The following is a 20,110-nucleotide window of genomic DNA, read 5'->3' as shown; positions in this document are numbered from 1 at the left end:
ATCCTCCGCACTAACACCTGCAGCACATGACTTGCAGGATAGTAAAAATGGGTGCAGTATAACGCTCTATCTCCTGGTCAGACATATCTGACCAACCCTCTTGGCGGAAATATTAAGCAGCACTATACTGGTCCTGACTGATGCCAAAAATTAGCTGCAGGGACCCATTTTCAGCGTATGCAACACACAGTTCCATCTAAAATATGGCAACGTGCAGCACGCAACAGTATGTGACAAACCACACAAATATTAACAAGTATATAAATGTGAGGTCTCAGAACCACCCTAAGTACAGCTGTATTAGGGCAGATAAAGAAAAGGGATAGATATACACTGACAGGTGAGAGAATAAAGTACAGTCAGCACTAGCATAAGTCACATACCATGCAGATATATACATATATACATAAACATGTCATATAATATACTGCACTATTACACTGCATTCAACTTACCCAGATTCAGTGTCTGGGAAGGCTACAGCGCTGTGTACACTGACCTGATGGTGAGGTACGCAGGGGGACTGGGCTCACTGTCATCCTGAGAGATTTCTGCTGCACCACAGAGATAAAATGGCCGCTGGAGACCTCAGAAGCGTGGCCCGCGGAGGAAGCAGCTCAGCGACGCCAGACTATGGATACTGAAAGGCGCGCTGAGCTGAGGGGAGGAGCCGCTGTAACAGGGAAGGCTGCCTCCCCTGGCCGGCTATTAACCCCCGGGACGCCGGCTCCCTGCACCGATCATTAAGTCCCTGGTGGTCTAGTGGACACACGGGGTATGGGGGGCCCGCCGCCACTGCCGGCGCCTCCGGTCTGTCCCCTGAGACCGGAGGCACAGGACTGCATTTGAAATGCGCGGATCACCGCAAGCGGTGATCCGCGACCTTACCTGCTCCCCGTGGATCCGGCAGCAGTCCTGGGCGCCCGCAGAGTCCGGCTAGTACAGACTCTGGGGTCCCGCTGAGATCCCCAGATCTGTACTGGCGTCTCAGCGCCAGCGGGGTGACGGAGCGGCAGCTTAGACGTCCTATGGACAGTCCGACGCTGCCGCTCTGAAGAGTCCAAAGTCCATGGAAAAAACTTTGTCCCTAAAAAAATAAAATAAGCTTAGGGGCTGCTAATCAGCTCCCCCTGCGCTAACGGTGACCCGAATCCGGCCGGGCACCAACTGAAACTGAGGTGCCTCTGGCTTGGGGGTGGGGTTATAGGGAGAGTGGACCCAGTGCATCCTGGGAGCTGAAAGCTTTAACTGCGTGGTGCCCGGATTTGGTTCCCAACCTATACCCCAAGGTCAACCCTGTGGACCCCCTATGGACCCTGAAGTAGAAAACATACATATACTGACACTCCATAAAACCCGGATAATATACTGGCTAAGCACATATATACAATTGACCTGTAGACCGATGATATTAGAAGATCTTCATCTGAAGGTAAAAAATAAATATATAAAAAATACAAAAATGGAATATTTTATGTCTTAGTTGTTATCCATATATAAGGGCTGATTGCGGTTGAGCCCGATGTTATGCCACAAAGGGCTAATACAGGACACAATTGGAATATAGCATTGCCAGAAAGAACTTTGGGATTTAAAAATGCTCTCTCCGGGCATCCGACTGTTTAATCTAGTGTGGAACAGTATGAAGTAGTAACCTTTCGTAGGTACAAAGTAACCGGTGCCTACCGTTGTAATCGGTTACATTAGTTGCTGTGTGGCACTTGAATGACCAGTGAGATGGATGCTTGGGTATAATGGTCAGTGTTTGAAAAAGGAGAACATATACTGCTGTTACCAACGCATTTCTATACAGGTTGTACTTTCATCAGGACCCACAAATCTGTTTTGTATCTGAAATCGGTCATTGTTAGGATGGTCTGAATCTTGTGTGGCAGGGCTGGGGGGACTATTTAGGAAGTATCCTGGAACTATTCTGATTGTATGTCTCTTTGGGTTTAGCTCCTTATTGAGCATACAGCCTTTGGTTTTGGACCTCTTATATGGTCCCTCTGTGATATTTTTTTCTAAATGGGGGCTGGAGACACTAACCTGGATGTTGTGTCATATGATCTGCTTTTTTTTCTATGTTAAGTATTCCTATGTAAGACTGGAGTATTGGGATATTGATAGTATTCAACATTGTTAATGTTCACTCCCTTAATATTTTTTTGTAGTATTTTTATTGTATGAACATACATTAATTTTTATAGTCTGTTTCATCTATCAGATATTTTTTATTATTAATATTATTTTTTTCTTGTTAAAATAGAAGAACCGTTTTGTTAACTATTTCCACTGTTGCTTAGAATGTAGGAAGATAAATTTATTGATCAAGGGTTTTTGAGATTTTTCAATCTCACCCTGTGATTCTGTGACCAATTTTTGTCTATAATTGATCAGGGTTTGCATAAGTTCATGGAAGCATTTGTCAAGGATATTAATCTATTCTTCTAATAAAACTGGATCATCCATAAAGGATGGAGTTTTTTGGTACCTTAAACTTCTTGGGAAAAACTTCTCATCCAAATAATGGTTAAGAAAAATCTGAACCCACCGATGTTTAGTTTCGTTTTCAATAATCAATTAGTTTGACCATCCTTTTTTCCCTAGGGAGCTGTTCAGTTGGCAAGTTTGCAATTTCAATAGCTTCTCACCTGTGACTTCTCTGATGTCTAACACAATCTGATTTCTGAATAAAACATTTCCCACACTCAGAACATGGAAATGGTTTCTCACCTGTGTGACTTCTCTGATGTGTAACAAGAGATGATTTCTGTGTAAAACATTTCCCACACTCAGGACATGGAAATGGTTTCTCACCTGTGTGACTTCTCTTATGTGCAACAAGATGTGATATCTTTGTAAAACATTTTCCACACTCAGAACATGGAAATGGTTTATCAGTTGTGTGACTTCTCACATGTTTAACAAGAGCTGATTTCAGTGTAAAACATTTCCCACACTCAGAACATGGAAATGGTTTCTCACCTGTGTGATTTCTCTGATGCTGAATAAGATTTGATTTGTGTGTATAACATTTCCCACACTCAGAACACGTGAACTGATTCTCACCTGTGTGACTTCTCTGATGTTCAACAACATGAGATTTCAGTTTAAAACATTTCTCACATTCAGAGCATGAAAATGGCTTCTCACCTGTGTGACTTCTCTCGTGTCTAACAAGATATTGTTTCTGTGTAAAACTTTTCCCACATTCAGAACATCGAAATGGTTTCTTATCTGTGTGACTTCTCTTATGTCTAGCAAGAGATGATTGGTTTGTAAAACATTTCCCACACTCAGAACATGGAAATGGTTTCTCACCTGTGTGTCTTCTCTGATGTATAACCAGAAATGATTTTTGTGTAAAACTTTTTCCACACTCAGAACATGGAAATGGTTTCTCACCTGTGTGAATACTCTGATGTTCAATAAGATTTGATTTATGTTTAAAACATTTCCCGCACTCAGAACATGGAAATGGTTTCTCACCTGTGTGACTTCTCTCATGTCTAACAAGAGCTGATTTATATGTGAAACTTTTCCCACACTCAGAACATGGAAATAGTTTCTCACCTGTGTGACTTCTCACATGTGTAACAAGAGCTGATTTCTGTGTAAAACATTTCCCACACTCAGGACATGGAAAAGACCTTTCACTTGTGTGACTTCTCTCATGTGTAACAAGAGAAAGTTTGGGTGTAAAACTTTTCCCCCATTTAGAAGAGGAAGTGACTGTATTACCGCTATGATCTGTATTATGTACAATATGTGAGTTACCAGGAGAACAATCCTCAAGAATAGAGGGATCAGGTGATATATCTGCACTAAGAAGAGCTGGATGTATATTTAAGGTAATGCGGTTTTCTTCTGGAGACCCTCGTGTGATGTTCTCATCTTCTAATATAAGGTCTGGAGACCAAACAAGATGCCCCTCCGAGGTATTCCTTGTATTAGGTCCAACTGGTAGAAAAAAAAAACGTTAACCTACTAACCCACAGTAAAGGCATCATTAATCAATATTTATCTCACCCCTATTCCCATAGGTCTGTGCTTAGTACAACCTAATTTATTTATTTACATTTCTTATATAGCAATATATAGAAAATGTGAGGTTATGTGTATACTGTAAGAAGGGAGTTAGATAGGGAAGCTTTGAAGATTATGCAAGCATTTCTGGAATTTGATAAGCTTGTCTGAAGAGGGGAGTTTTCAGGTGAACACTTAAATGTTTGGAGAATAGTGGAAAATCTTATTGTGCATGGGAGGGCATTCCACAGGGTGGGTGCAGCCCGAAAAAATTCCTGTAATCGTGCATGGGAACTAGTAATGTGTGGGGATAAGAGATACAGATCTTGTGCTGAGCAGAGAGGTTGGGTTGGAAGATATTATGAAATGAGTGAAGAGATGTATGTTCATGTGGTTTGGTTAGCTTTATGTGTGAGTGTAAGTATTTTATATTGAATACGGTAGAAGACCGGTAGCTTATGGAGGGTAAGGAAGATCAGCCTCGCAGCTGCATTCATAATGGATTGTAGTGGCAAGAGTCTGTTTTTGGGAAGACCAGTAAGGAGACTATTGCAATAGTTAATTTGGGAAATAATGAGTGCATGGATTAGAGTTTTTGCAGAGTTTTGTGTGAGATATGGTCGAATTTTTGCTATGTTTTTTAGATGTACAGTCAGGTGCATAAATATTGGGACATTGACAGAATTTTCATATTATGGCCTCTATTCACTACCACAATGTCTTTGAAGTGAAACAAACAAGATGTGCTTTAACTGCAGACTTTTAGATTTAATTTGAGGGTAATTACATCCAAATCAGGTGAACGGTGTAGGAATTACAACGGTTTCTATATGCGCCTCCCACTTTTTAAGGGGCCAAAAGTAATGGGAATATCAACTCAAAAGCTATTTCATGGACAGGTGTGGGCTATTCCCTCGTTATTTAATTATCAATTAAGCAGGTAAAAGGTCTGGAGTTTATTCTAGGTGTGACATTTTCATTTGGAATCAGTTGCTGCCGACTCTCAATATGAGATCCAAAGAGCTGTCACTATCAGTGAAGCAAGCCATCATTAGGCTGAAAAATCAAAACAAACCCATCAGAGAGATAGCAAAAAACATTAGGTGGGGCCAAATCAACTGTTTGGAACATTTTTAAAAAGAAAGAACGCACGGAGAGCTCAGCAACACCAAAAGACCCGGAAGACCACGGAAAACAACTGTGGTGGATGACAGAAAAATTATTTCCCTGGTGAAGAAAAACCTCTTCACAACAGTTGGCCAAATCAAGAACACTCTCCAGGAGGTAAGTGTATATGTGTCAAAGTCAACAATCAAGAGAAGACTTCACAAGAGTGAATATAGAGGGTTTTTAGCGCCTCACATTTTTTCCTTCTTTGACCTTGTTTTTTGGGGGGTTATCCCATATTCCCCCGGATGTGGTGGGCGTGCTGTCAATTAGATATTGACAATTAGGCAATTACTAATCTAATTAGATTTATTCGATTAGTAGGTTTAGCGCCTGGTTATTTGTGTCAGGGCTGTGTTTAGCCCAGTATTCTGTGATAACTTCATAACCTGGTGATTATGCTGGGGCTGTACATATGAAATTATGTTGTGTCTTTAAGCAACTTAGGTAAGAATTAGGAGAGTATTCAAAAGCCAAGCATGGTGACCATCTGTGCAAAATTTAATAAGCTTAATCAGGAAATGTGTATTGTATTCCTATGCCTTAAAATCCTAGACACAGAAGCCAAACACCCCAACAGCCGGAAGCAATTTTGGGGGAATAAGGAGGGCTGGATGTGCAGTCACAAACCCTAGGCTAAGAGGTGATACTCTGCCGGAGATCTGTTGTGGGAACTATTGAGTGGAACTGTTCACCTACTATCATACCTGGGTGATCTGCAACTCTGTATCTTCACAGTAGACATTAAGCAGTGTCACTGCCCAGCCACACACTGACCTCACACACTGCACAGGCTCAGCCACAGTAACATAATGTGAGGGGGGAGAGCTGGAGTATAATAGGGGATGATGGCTCCTGATGTATGAGATACACCAGAGAGTGTGGGGAGGAGGCTGGTCAGATCTCTGAGCTGGTAACACACAGTGACATGATGTGAGGGGGAGAGCAGGAGTATAATAGGGGCTGATGGCTCCTAATGTATGAGATACACCAGAGAGTGTGGGGAGGAGATTGTCAGGTCTCTGGGCTGGTAACACAAACTGATATGATATGAGGAGGAGAGCAGGAGTATAATAGGGGCTGATGGCTCCTGATGTATGAGATACACCAGAGAGTATTGGGAGGAGACTGGTCAGATCGCTGGGCTGGTAACACACAGTGACATGATGTGAGGGGGAGAGCAGGAGTATAATAGGGGCTGATGGCTCCTGATGTATGAGATACACCAGAGAGTGTGGGGAGGAGACTGGTCAGATCTCTGGGCTGGTAACACATAGTGACACGATGTAAGGGGGAGAGCAGGAGTCAAATAGAGGCTAATGTATCCAGACTCCCCACTGTGCAGAAACATTTCCCTCATTAGTTTGTACTGACAGAGAAGGGTGTAAGATAAGAGATTGTTGTAGCGACTGAGCAATGAGATTATTTCATTCTTTTCAGTAATAAATGTATTTCACTCACTTGAGCTGATATCTCTAGGGATTTCCTTCACATTACACTGCTGATCACCCCTCACATACGTCTCTTCTTCTCCCTCTATATCTTCTGCCTTTATATCAGTCACATATGTCTCTTCTCCACCCTCTATATCTTCTGCCTTTATATCAGTCACATACGTCTCTTCTTCTCCCTTTATATCTTCTGCCTTTATATCAGTCACATACGTCTCTTCTTCTCCCTTTATATCTTCTGCCTTTATATCAGTCACATACGTCTCTTCTTCTCCCTTTATATCAGTCACATACGTCTCTTCTCCCTTTATATCTTCTGCCTTTATATCAGTCACATACGTCTCTTCTTCTCCTTCTATATCTTCTGCCTTCATATCAGTCACATACGTCTCTTCTTCTCCTTCTATATCTTCTTCCTTTATATCAGTCACATACGTCTCTTCTTCTCCCTCTATATCTTCTGCCTTTATATCAGTCACATACATCTCTTTTTCTCCCTCTATATCTTCTGCCTTTATATCAGTCACATATGTGTCTTCACATCCCTCTATATCTTCTGCCTTTATATCCATAAGGTAATCACCCTATATAATCAACAGAAAAATAACAATAAATGAATCAGTTTTCACAGCTAGAGATGACAGTATAATAACAGTGTATAAGATACACACACCTTCTCTATACATCATATAGTGACAGTCAATTTGGTATATTGGATGAGACCCTAAATCCCACCTACCTGATCCTCCTGTGGGATCCTGTGATTCTCCTCTGTATAATCCTGGGAATAAAGAGGACGGGGACATCTCTCTGGGGTATTTCTGTTACAGAGTCCATCTGTAGGAGACACACAGTGACTGAGTACATTGTATATATGTGATTATCAGGTGATATATGTATATAGGGGGTCCCCATACCTGCTCTCCCCTATAAAATAAATGACAGTCTCCTCTTACGCAGTGATGTGAGGGTCCGGTGATTCTCCATCATCACGTCCTTGTACAGACTCCTGTGTTCCTCTATATACTCCCCCTCCTGCATGGAGACATAGACAGTGACATCCTGACACCTGTATAGGAACCTGACACACACAATGATACAGTCATCACCCAGACACATCCCCTGGTGTTACTGTATAATGTCCCATTCCCAGCAGTCACCTCTCCAGTCATCACCCAGACACATCCCCTGGTGTTACTGTATAATGTCCCCTTCCCAGCAGTCACCTCTCCAGTCATCACCCAGACACATCCCCTGGTGTTACTGTATAATGTCCCCTTCCCAGCAGTCACCTCTCCAGTCATCACCCAGACACATCCCCTGGTGTTACTGTATAATGTCCCCTTCCCAGCAGTCACTTCTCCAGTCATCACCCAGACGCATCCCCTGGTGTTTCTGTATAATGTCCCATTCCCAGCAGTCACCTCTCAACTCATCACCCAGACACATCCCCCGGTGTTACTGTATAAAGGCCCATTCCCAGCAGTCACCTCTCAAGTCATCACCCAGACACATCCCCTGGTGTTACTATATATAATGTCCCATTCCCAGCAGTCACCTCTCCAGTCATCACCCAGACACATCCCCTGGTGTTACTGTATAATGTCACATTCCCAGCAGTCACCTCTCCAGTCATCACCCAGACACATCCCCCGGTGTTACTGTATAATGTCACATTCCCAGCAGTCACCTCTCCAGTCATCATCCAGACACATCCCCTGGTGTTACTGTATAATGTCCCATTCCCAGCAGTCACCTCTCCAGGCATCACCCAGACACATCCCCTGGTGTTACTATATATAATGTCCCATTCCCAGCAGTCACCATCCAGATACATCCCCTGGTGTTACTGTATAATGTCCCATTCCCAGCAGTCACCTCTCCAGTCATCACCCAGACACATCCCCTGGTGTTACTGTATAATGTCCCATTCCCAGCAGTCACCTCTCCAGGCATCACCCAGACACATCCCCTGGTGTTACTACATATAATATCCCATTCCCAGCAGTCACCTCCCCAGTCATCACCCAGACACATCCCCTGGTGTTACTGTATAATGTCCTATTCCCAGCAGTCACCTCTCCGGTCATCACCCAGACACATCCCCTGGTGTTACTGTATAATGTCCCATTCCCAGCAGTCACCTCTCCGGTCATCACCCAGACACATCCCCTGGTGTTACTGTATAATGTCCCATTCCCAGCAGTCACCTCTCCGGTCATCACCCAGACACATCCCCCGGTGTTACTGTATAATGTCACATTCCCAGCAGTCACCTCTCCAGTCATCATCCAGACACATCCCCTGGTGTTACTGTATAATGTCCCATTCCCAGCAGTCACCTCTCCAGGCATCACCCAGACACATCCCCTGGTGTTACTATATATAATGTCCCATTCCCAGCAGTCACCATCCAGATACATCCCCTGGTGTTACTGTATAATGTCCCATTCCCAGCAGTCACCTCTCCAGTCATCACCCAGACACATCCCCTGGTGTTACTGTATAATGTCCCATTCCCAGCAGTCACCTCTCCAGGCATCACCCAGACACATCCCCTGGTGTTACTACATATAATATCCCATTCCCAGCAGTCACCTCCCCAGTCATCACCCAGACACATCCCCTGGTGTTACTGTATAATGTCCTATTCCCAGCAGTCACCTCTCCGGTCATCACCCAGACACATCCCCTGGTGTTACTGTATAATGTCCCATTCCCAGCAGACACCTCTCCGGTCATCACCCAGACACATCCCCTGGTGTTACTGTATAATGTCCCATTCCCAGCAGTCACCTCTCCGGTCATCACCCAGACACATCCCCTGGTGTTACTGTATAATGTCCCATTCCCAGCAGTCACCTCTCCGGTCATCACCCAGACACATCCTCTGGTGTTACTGTATAATGTCCCATTCCCAGCAGTCACCTCCCCGGTCATCATCCAGACATCCCCTGGTGTTACTGTATAATGTCCCATTCCCAGCAGTCACCTCTCCGGTCATCACCCAGACACATCCCCTGGTGTTACTGTATAATGTCCCATTCCCAGCAGTCACCTCTCCAGTCATCACCCAGACACATCCCCTGGTGTTACTCTATAATGTCCCATTCCCACCAGTCACCTCTCCAGTCATTACCCAGACACATCCCCCAGTGTTACTGTATAATGTACCATTCCCAGGAGTCACCTCTCCAGTCATCACCCAGACACCTCCCCTGGTGTTACTGTATAATGTCCCATTCCCAGCAGTCACCTCTCCAGTCATCACCCAGACACATCCCCTGGTGTTACTGTATAATGCCCCATTCCCAGCAGTCACCTCTCCAGCCATCACCCAGACACATCCCCTGGTGTTACTTTATAATGTCCCATTATCAGCAGTCACCTCTCAAGTCAGCAGCTGAATGATCTTGTTGGTGAGTAACAAGATCTTATAGTATTTGTGTCTCTCAAATATCAGTGAGTGAGGTGGAGGCACCGTGATGGGGCTCTGGGTCCTACTCAGTCCTCCTGACACACAGGGACGGCTGCTGGGTGTCTCACATTCACCAGATGTTTTCTTCACTACTGTGTAATCCCTAGTATTGGGGGAGACACCAAATATCACTGTATGCACTCCCAGATCCCCCTCATCTCCCCAGTCATGTCCCTGTATTAATACTATAGATAGGTAATGTTACTGCGACGTACTGTCTTTTAATATTAATAATAACAGGACACTAAAGTCCTCTCCCCTGTAAAATAAAAATAAGACACCACAGGTTGCTCCCCCTGTCTAGCAATAATAATAACAACAGTACACCACAGACTGCTCCCCTGTATAATAATAATAACAGGACACCACAGGCTTCTCCCACTGTATAATAATAATATCAAAACAACACAGGCTGCTCCCACTGTATAATAATAACAACAGGACACCGCAGGCTACTTCCGCTGTAGAATAATAACAGGACACCACAGGCTGCTCACTCTGTATAATAATAACAGGACACCACAGGCTGCTCCCACAGTATAATAATAACAGGACACCACAGGCTGCTCCTCCTGTATAATAATAATAATAAGAGGACACCACAGGCTGCTCCCCCTGTATAACAATAACAGGACACCACAGGCAGCTCCCCCTGTATAATAATAATAACAGGACACCACAGGCTGCTCCCCCTGTATAATAATAATAACAGGACACCACAGGCTGCTCCCCCTGTATAATAATAACAGAACACCACAGGCTGCTCCCCTTATATAATAATAATAATAATAATAATAATAATAATAATAACAGGACACCACAGGCTGCTCCCACTGTATAATAATAACAGGACACCACAGGTTTCTCCGTCTGTATAATAATAATAACAGGACACCACAGGCTGCTCCCTCTGTATAACAATACCAGGACACCACAGGCTCCTCCCCCTGTATAATAATAATAACAGGACACCACAGGCTGCTCCCTCTGTATAATATAATAACAGGACACCACAGGCTGCTCCCTCTGTATAATAATAATAACAGGACACCACAGGCTGCTCCCCCTGTATAATAATAATAATAACAGGACAACACAGGCTGCTTCCCCTGTATAACAATAATAACAGTACACCACAGGCTTCTCCCCCTGTATAATAATAATAATAATAATAACAATAACAACAGTACACCACAGGCTGCTCCCCCTGTATAATATTAATAATAATAACAGGACACCACAGGCTGCTTCCCCTGTATAATAATAATAACAGGACACCACAGGCTGCTCCCTCTGTATAATAATAATAACAGGACACCACAGGCTGCTCCCCTGTATAATAATAATTGGACACCACAGGCTGCTTTCTCTGTATAATAATAATAACAGGACACCACAGGCTGCTCCCCTGTATATAAATTATAATAACAGTACACCACAGGCTGCTCCCCCTGTATAATTATAATAATAACTACACCAGAGGCTGCTCCCCCTGTATAATAATAATAATAATAATAATAATAATAATAATAATAACAGGACACCACAGGCTGCTTCCCCTGTATAATAATAATAATAATAATAATAACAGTACACCACAGGCTGCTTCCCCTGTATAATACTAATAATAACAGGACACCACAGGCTTCTCCCCCTGTATAATAATAATAACAGGACACCACAGGCTCCTCCCTCTGTATAATAATAATAACAGAAAACCATAGGCTGCTCTCACTGTATAATAATAATAATAATAATAATAATAACAACAGTACACCACAGGCTGCTTCCCCTGTATAATAATAATAACAGGACACCACAGGCTGCTCCCTCTGTATAATAATAATAACAGGACACCACAGGCTGCTCCCCCTGTATAATAATAACAGAACACCACGGGCTGCTCCCCCTATATAATAATAATAATAACAGGACACCACAGGCTGCTCCCACTGTATAATAATAACAGGACACCACAGGTTTCTCCCCCTGTATAATAATAATAATAACAGGACACCACAGGCTGCTCCCTCTGTATAACAATACCAGGACACCACATGCTGCTCCTCCTGTATAATAATAATAACAGGACACCACAGGCTGCTCCCCCTGTATAATAATAACAGGACACCACAGGCTCCTCCCCCTGTATAATAATAATAACAGGACACCACAGGCTGCTCCCTCTGTATAATATAATAACATGACACCACAGGCTGCTCCCTCTGTATAATAATAATAACAGGACACCCCAGGCTGCTCCCCCTGTATAATAATAATAATAATAACAGGACACCACAGGCTGCTTCCCCTGTATAATAATAATAACAACAGTACACCACAGGCTTCTCCCCCTGTATAATAATAATAACAACAGTACACCACAGGCTGCTCCCCCTGTATAATATTAATAATAATAACAGGACACCACAGGCTGCTTCCCCTGTATAATAATAATAACAGGACACCACAGGCTGCTCCCTCTGTATAATAATAATAACAGGACACCACAGGCTGCTCCCCTGTATATAAATTATAATAACAGTACACCACAGTCTGCTCCCCCTGTATAATAATAATAATAATAATAACTACACCACAGGCTGCTCCCCCTGTATAATAATAATAATAATAACAATAATAATAATAATAGGACACCACAGGCTGCTTCCCCTGAATAATAATAATAATAACAGTACACCACAGGCTGCTTCCCCTGTATAATACTAATAATAACAGGACACCACAGGCTTCTCCCCCTGTATAATAATAATAATAATAATATCAATAATAATAATAATAATAACAGGACACCACAGGCTCCTCCCTCTGTATAATAATAATAACAGAACACCATAGGCTGCTCTCCCTGTATAATAATAATAATAATAATAACAACAACAGTACACCACAGGCTGCTCCCCCTGTATAATATTACTAATAATAACAGGACACCACAGGCTACTTCCCCTGTATAATAATAATAACAGGACACCACAGGCTGCTCCCTCTGTATAATAATAATAATAACAGGACACCACAGGCTGCTCCCCTGTATAATTATAATTGGACACCACAGGCTGCTCCCTCTGTATAATAATAATAACAGGACACCACAGGCTGCTCACCTGTATATAAATTATAATAACAGTACACCACAGGCTGCTCCCCCTGTATAATAATAATAACAGTACACCACAGGCTGCTCCCCCTGTATAATAATAATAATAATAATAATAGGACACCACAGGCTGCTTCCCCTGTATAATAATAATAATAATAATAATAACAATAATAATAGGACACCACAGGCTGCTTCCCCTGAATAATAATAATAATAACAGTACACCACAGGCTGCTTCCCCTGTATAATACTAATAATAACAGGACACCACAGGCTTCTCCCCCTGTATAATAATAATAATAATAATAATAATAATAATAATAATAATAATAACTGGACACCACAGGCTTCTCCCCCTGCATAATAATAATAATAACAGGACACCACGGGCTTCTCCCCCTGTATAATAATAATAATAACAGTACACCACAGGCTGCTCCCCTGTATAATAATAATAATAATAATAATAATAATAACAGGACACCACAGGCTTCTCCCCCTGTATAATAATAATAATAACAGATCACCACAGGCTGCTCCCCCTGTATAATAATAATAATAACAACAACAACAGTACACCACAGGCTGCTCCCCCTGTATATAAATTATAATAACAGGACACCACAGGCTGCTCCCCCTGTATAATAATAATTGGACACCACAGGCTGCTCCCTCTGTATAATAATAATAACAAACACCACAGGCTGCTCCCCTGTATATAAATTATAATAACAGTACACCACAGGCTTCTCCCCCTGTATAATAATAATAATAACAGGACACCACAGGCTGCTCCCCCTGTATAATAATAATAGGACACCACAGGCTGCTTCCACTGTATAATAATAATAACAGTACACCACAGGCTGCTTCCCCTGTATAATAATAATAACAGTACACCACAGGCTTCTCCCCCTGTATAATAATAATAATAATAATAATAGGACACCACAGGCTGTTCCCTATGTATAATAATGATAATAACAGTACACCACAGGCTGCTCCCCCTGTATAATAATAATAGGACACCACAGGCTGCTCCCTCTGTATAATAATAATAACAGTACACCACAGGCTGCTCCCCCTGTATAATATTAATAATAATAACAGGACACCACAGACTGCTTCCCCTGTATAATAATAATAACAGGACACCACAGGCTTCTCCCCCTGTATAATAATAATAATAATAGCAGTACACCACAGGCTGCTCCCCCTATATAATAATAATAATAGGACACCACAGGCTGCTTCCCCTGTATAATAATAATAACAGTACACCACAGGCTGCTCCCTCTGTATAATAATAATAACAGGACACCTCAGGCTACTCCCCCTGTATAATAATAATAATAATAGGACACCAAAGGCTGCTTCCCCTGTATAATAATAATAATAATAATAATAATAATATCAATAATAATAATAATAATAACAGGACACCACAGGCTCCTCCCTCTGTATAATAATAATAACAGAACACCATAGGCTGCTCTCCCTGTATAATAATAATAATAATAATAACAACAACAGTACACCACAGGCTGCTCCCCCTGTATAATATTACTAATAATAACAGGACACCACAGGCTACTTCCCCTGTATAATAATAATAACAGGACACCACAGGTTGCTCCCTCTGTATAATAATAATAATAACAGGACACCACAGGCTGCTCCCCTGTATAATTATAATTGGACACCACAGGCTGCTCCCTCTGTATAATAATAATAACAGGACACCACAGGCTGCTCACCTGTATATAAATTATAATAACAGTACACCACAGGCTGCTCCCCCTGTATAATATTAATAACAGTACACCACAGGCTGCTCCCCCTGTATAATAATAATAATAGGACACCACAGGCTGCTTCCCCTGTATAATAATAATAATAATAATAATAATAATAATAACAATAATAATAGGACACCACAGGCTGCTTCCCCTGAATAATAATAATAATAATAACAGTACACCACAGGCTGCTTCCCCTGTATAATACTAATAATAACAGGACACCACAGGCTTCTCCCCCTGTATAATAATAATAATAATAATAATAATATCAATAATAATAATAATAATAACTGGACACCACAGGCTTCTCCCCCTGTATAATAATAATAATAACAGGACACCACGGGCTTCTCCCCTGTATAATAATAATAACAGTACACCACAGGCTGCTCCCCTGTATAATAATAATAATAATAATAATAATAATAATAACAGGACACCACAGGCTTCTCCCCCTGTATAATAATAATAATAACAGGACACCACAGGCTGCTCCCCCTGTATAATAATAATAATAATAATAACAACAACAACAGTACACCACAGGCTGCTCCCCCTGTATATAAATTATAATAACAGGACACCACAGGCTGCTCCCCCTGTATAATAATAATTGGACACCACAGGCTGCTCCCTCTGTATAATAATAATAACAAACACCACAGGCTGCTCCCCTGTATATAAATTATAATAACAGTACACCACAGGCTTCTCCCCCTGTATAATAATAATAATAATAACAGGACACCACAGGCTGCTCCCCCTGTATAATAATAATAGGACACCACGGGCTGCTTCCACTGTATAATAATAATAACAGTACACCACAGGCTGCTTCCCCTGTATAATAATAATAACAGTACACCACAGGCTTCTCCCCCTGTATAATAATAATAATAAGACACCACAGGCTGTTCCCTATGTATAATAATGATAATAACAGTACACCACAGGCTGCTCCCCCTGTATAATAATAATAGGACACCACAGGCTGCTCCCTCTGTATAATAATAATAACAGTACACCACAGGCTGCTCCCCCTGTATAATATTAATAATAATAACAGGACACCACAGACTGCTTCCCCTGTATAATAATAATAACAGGACACCACAGGCTTCTCCCCCTGTATAATAATAATAATAATAGCAGTACACCACAGGCTGCTCCCCCTATATAATAATAATAATAGGACACCACAGGCTGCTTCCCCTGTATAATAATAATAACAGTACACCACAGGCTGCTCCCTCTGTATAATAATAATAACAGGACACCTCAGGCTACTCCCCCTGTATAATAATAATAATAATAATAATAATAATAATAATAGGACACCAAAGGCTGCTTCCCCTGTATAATAATAATAATAATAATAACAACAGGACACCACAGGCTTCTCCCCCTGTTTTATAATAATAATAATAATAATAATAATAATAATAACAACAACAGTACACCACAGGCTGCTCCCCCTGTATAATATTAATAATAATAACAAGACACCACAGGCTGCTTCCCCTGTATAATAATAATAACAGGACACCACAGGCTGCTTCCCCTGTATAATAATAATAACAGGACACCACAGGCTGCTCCCTCTGTTTAATAATAATAACAGGACACCACAGGCTTCTCCCCTGTATAATAATAATAATAGCAGTACACCACAGGCTGCTCCCCCTATATAATAATAATAACAAGACACCACAGGCTGCTCCCTCTGTATAATAATAATAACAGTACACCACAGGCTGCTCCCCCTGTATAATATTAATAATAATAACAGGACACCACAGACTGCTTCCCCTGTATAATAATAATAACAGGACACCACAGGCTTCTCCCCCTGTATAATAATAATAATAATAGCAGTACACCACAGGCTGCTCCCCCTATATAATAATAATAATAGGACACCACAGGCTGCTTCCCCTGTATAATAATAATAATAACAGTACACCACAGGCTGCTCCCTCTGTATAATAATAATAACAGGACACCTCAGGCTACTCCCCCTGTATTATAATAATAATAATAATAATAATAATAGGACACCAAAGGCTGCTTCCCCTGTATAATAATAATAATAATAATAACAACAGGACACCACAGGCTTCTCCCCTGTTTTATAATAATAATAATAATAATAATAATAATAATAACAACAACAGTACACCACAGGCTGCTCCCCCTGTATAATATTAATAATAATAACAAGACACCACAGGCTGCTTCCCCTGTATAATAATAATAACAGGACACCACAGGCTGCTTCCCCTGTATAATAATAATAACAGGACACCACAGGCTGCTCCCTCTGTTTAATAATAATAACAGGACACCACAGGCTTCTCCCCTGTATAATAATAATAATAGCAGTACACCACAGGCTGCTCCCCCTATATAATAATAATAACAAGACACCACAGGCTGCTCCCTCTGTATAATAATAATAACAGTACACCACAGGCTGCTCCCCCTGTATAATATTAATAATAATAACAGGACACCACAGACTGCTTCCCCTGTATAATAATAATAACAGGACACCACAGGCTTCTCCCCCTGTATAATAATAATAATAGCAGTACACCACAGGCTGCTCCCCCTATATAATAATAATAATAGGACACCACAGGCTGCTGCCCCTGTAAAATAATAATAACAGGACACCACAGGCTGCGCCCCCTGTATAATAATAATAACAGGACACCACAGGCTTCTCCAACTGTATAATAATAATAATATCAGGACACCACAGGCTGCTCCCCTGTATAATAATAAAAATAATAGGACACCACAGGCTGCTTCCCCTGTGTAATAATAATAACAGTACACCACAGACTGCTTCCCCTGTATAATAATAATAATAATAATAACAGGACACCACAGGCTTCTCCACCTGTATAATAATAATAACAGGACACCACATGCTCCTCCCTCTGTATAATAATAATAACAGAACACCATAGGCTGCTCTCCCTGTATAATAATAATAATAATAATAATAATAATAATAATAACAACAGTACACCACAGGCTGCTCCCCCTCTATAATATTAATAATAATAACAAGACACCACAGGCTGCTTCCCCTGTATAATAATAATAACAGGACACCACAGTATATTAATTATAATAACAGTACACCACAGGCTGCTTCCCCTGTATAATAATAATAACAGTACACCACAGGCTGCTTCCCCTGTATAATATTAATAACAGTACACCACAGGCTTCTCCCCCTGTATAATAATAATAATAATAGGACACCACAGGCTGTTCCCTCTGTATAATAATGATAATAACAGTACACCACAGGCTGCTCCCCCTGTATAATAATAATAATAGGACACCAGAGGCTGCTCCCTCTGTATAATAATAATAACAGTACACCACAGGCTGCTCCCCCTGTATAATATTAATAATAATAACAGGACACCACAGGCTGCTTCCCCTGTATAATAATAATAACAGGACACCACAGGCTTCTCCCCCTGTATAATAATAATAACAGTACACGACAGGATGCTCCCCCTGTATAATAATAATAATAGGACACCACAGGCTGCTTCCCCTGTATAATAATAATAATAACAGGACACCACAGACAGCTCCCCCTGTAAAATAATAACAGGACACCACAAGCTGCGCCCTCTGTATAATAATAATAACAGGACACCACAGGCTGCTCCCCCTGTATAATAATAATAACAGGACACCACAGGCTGCTCCCCCTGTATAATAATAATAACAGGACACCACAGGCTTCTCCCCCTGTATAATATTAATAATATGAGGACACCACAGGCTGCTCCCCCTGTATAATAATAATAATAATAATAATAGGACACCACAGGCTGCTTCCCCTGTATAATAATAATAACAGTACACCACAGACAGCTTCCCCTGTATAATAATAATAATAACAGGACACCACGGGCTTCTCCCCCTGTATAATAATAATAACAGGACACCACATGCTCCTCCCTCTGTATAATAATAATAACAGAACACCACAGGCTGCTCTCCCTGTATAATAATAATAATAATAATAACAACAGTACACCACAGGCTGCTCCCCCTGTATAATATTAATAATAATAGCAAGACACCACAGGCTGCTTCCCCTGTATAATAATAATAACAGGACACCACAGGCTGCTCCCTCTGTATAATAATAATAACAGGACACCACAGGCTGCTCCCCTGTATAATAATAATTGGACACCACAGGCTGCTCCCTCTGTATAATAATAATAACAGGACACCAGAGGCTGCTCCCCTGTATATAAATTATAATAACAGTACACCACAGGCTGCTCCCCCTGTATAATAATAATATTAATAATAATAATAATAACAGTACACCACAGGCTGCTCCCCCTGTATAATAATAATAATAGGACACCACAGGCTGCTTCCCCTGTATAATAATAATAAAAGGACACCACAGGCTTCTCCCCCTGTATAATAATAATAATAACAGGACACAACAGGCTGCTTCCCCTGTATAATAATAATAATAATAATAATAATAATAAATATAGTAATAGGACCTCACAGGCTGCTTCCCCTGTATAATAAGAATAATAACAGGACACCACAGGCTTCTCCCCCTGTATAATAATAATAGTAATAATAGGACACCACAGGCTTCTCCCCCTGTATAATAATAATAATAATAATAATAATAACTGTACACCACAGGCTGCTCCCCCTGTATAATAATAATAATAATAACAGTACACCACAGGCTGCTCCCCCTGTATATAAATTATAATAACAGGACACCACCGGCTGCTCTCCCTGTTTAATAATAATTGGACACCACAGGCTGCTCCCTCTGTATAATAATAACAACAGAACACCACAGGCTGCTCCCCTGTATATAAATTATAATAACAGTACACCACAGGCTTCTCCCCCTGTATAATAATAATAATAATAACTGTACACCACAGGCTGCTCCCCTGTATAATAATAATTGGACACCACAGGCTGCTCCCTCTGTATAATAATAATAACAGGACACCACAGGCTGCTCCCCTGTATA

At 41.2% G+C, this 20,110-nt stretch overlaps 1 protein-coding gene across 1 annotated transcript in view; it reads right to left on the bottom strand.

Moving 5' to 3' along the window:
* Nucleotides 1-1,345: 1,345 nt before the first annotated feature.
* LOC148479706 (uncharacterized) overlaps nucleotides 1,346-20,110 on the bottom strand; it is a 55,411-nt gene continuing 36,646 nt past the window's right edge. The window contains exons 2-6 of the mRNA XM_088454413.1: nucleotides 10,036-10,228; nucleotides 7,604-7,682; nucleotides 7,387-7,484; nucleotides 6,658-7,231; nucleotides 1,346-3,963 (exon numbers count right to left, since the gene is read on the bottom strand). Coding sequence (XP_088310539.1) covers nucleotides 2,651-3,963; nucleotides 6,658-7,231; nucleotides 7,387-7,484; nucleotides 7,604-7,637 — 2,019 coding nt within the window. The 5' untranslated portion in view covers nucleotides 7,638-7,682; nucleotides 10,036-10,228 and the 3' untranslated portion in view covers nucleotides 1,346-2,650. The remainder of the gene's footprint in view (nucleotides 3,964-6,657; nucleotides 7,232-7,386; nucleotides 7,485-7,603; nucleotides 7,683-10,035; nucleotides 10,229-20,110) is intronic.

Source organism: Taudactylus pleione, unplaced genomic scaffold (genome assembly GCF_031769625.1).
Source record: "Taudactylus pleione unplaced genomic scaffold, aTauple2 ptg000614l, whole genome shotgun sequence".
NCBI lineage: Eukaryota > Metazoa > Chordata > Amphibia > Anura > Myobatrachidae > Taudactylus > Taudactylus pleione.
Note: the sequence above shows the minus strand (reverse complement) of the source record. Positions and strands in the feature narration are given on the sequence as shown.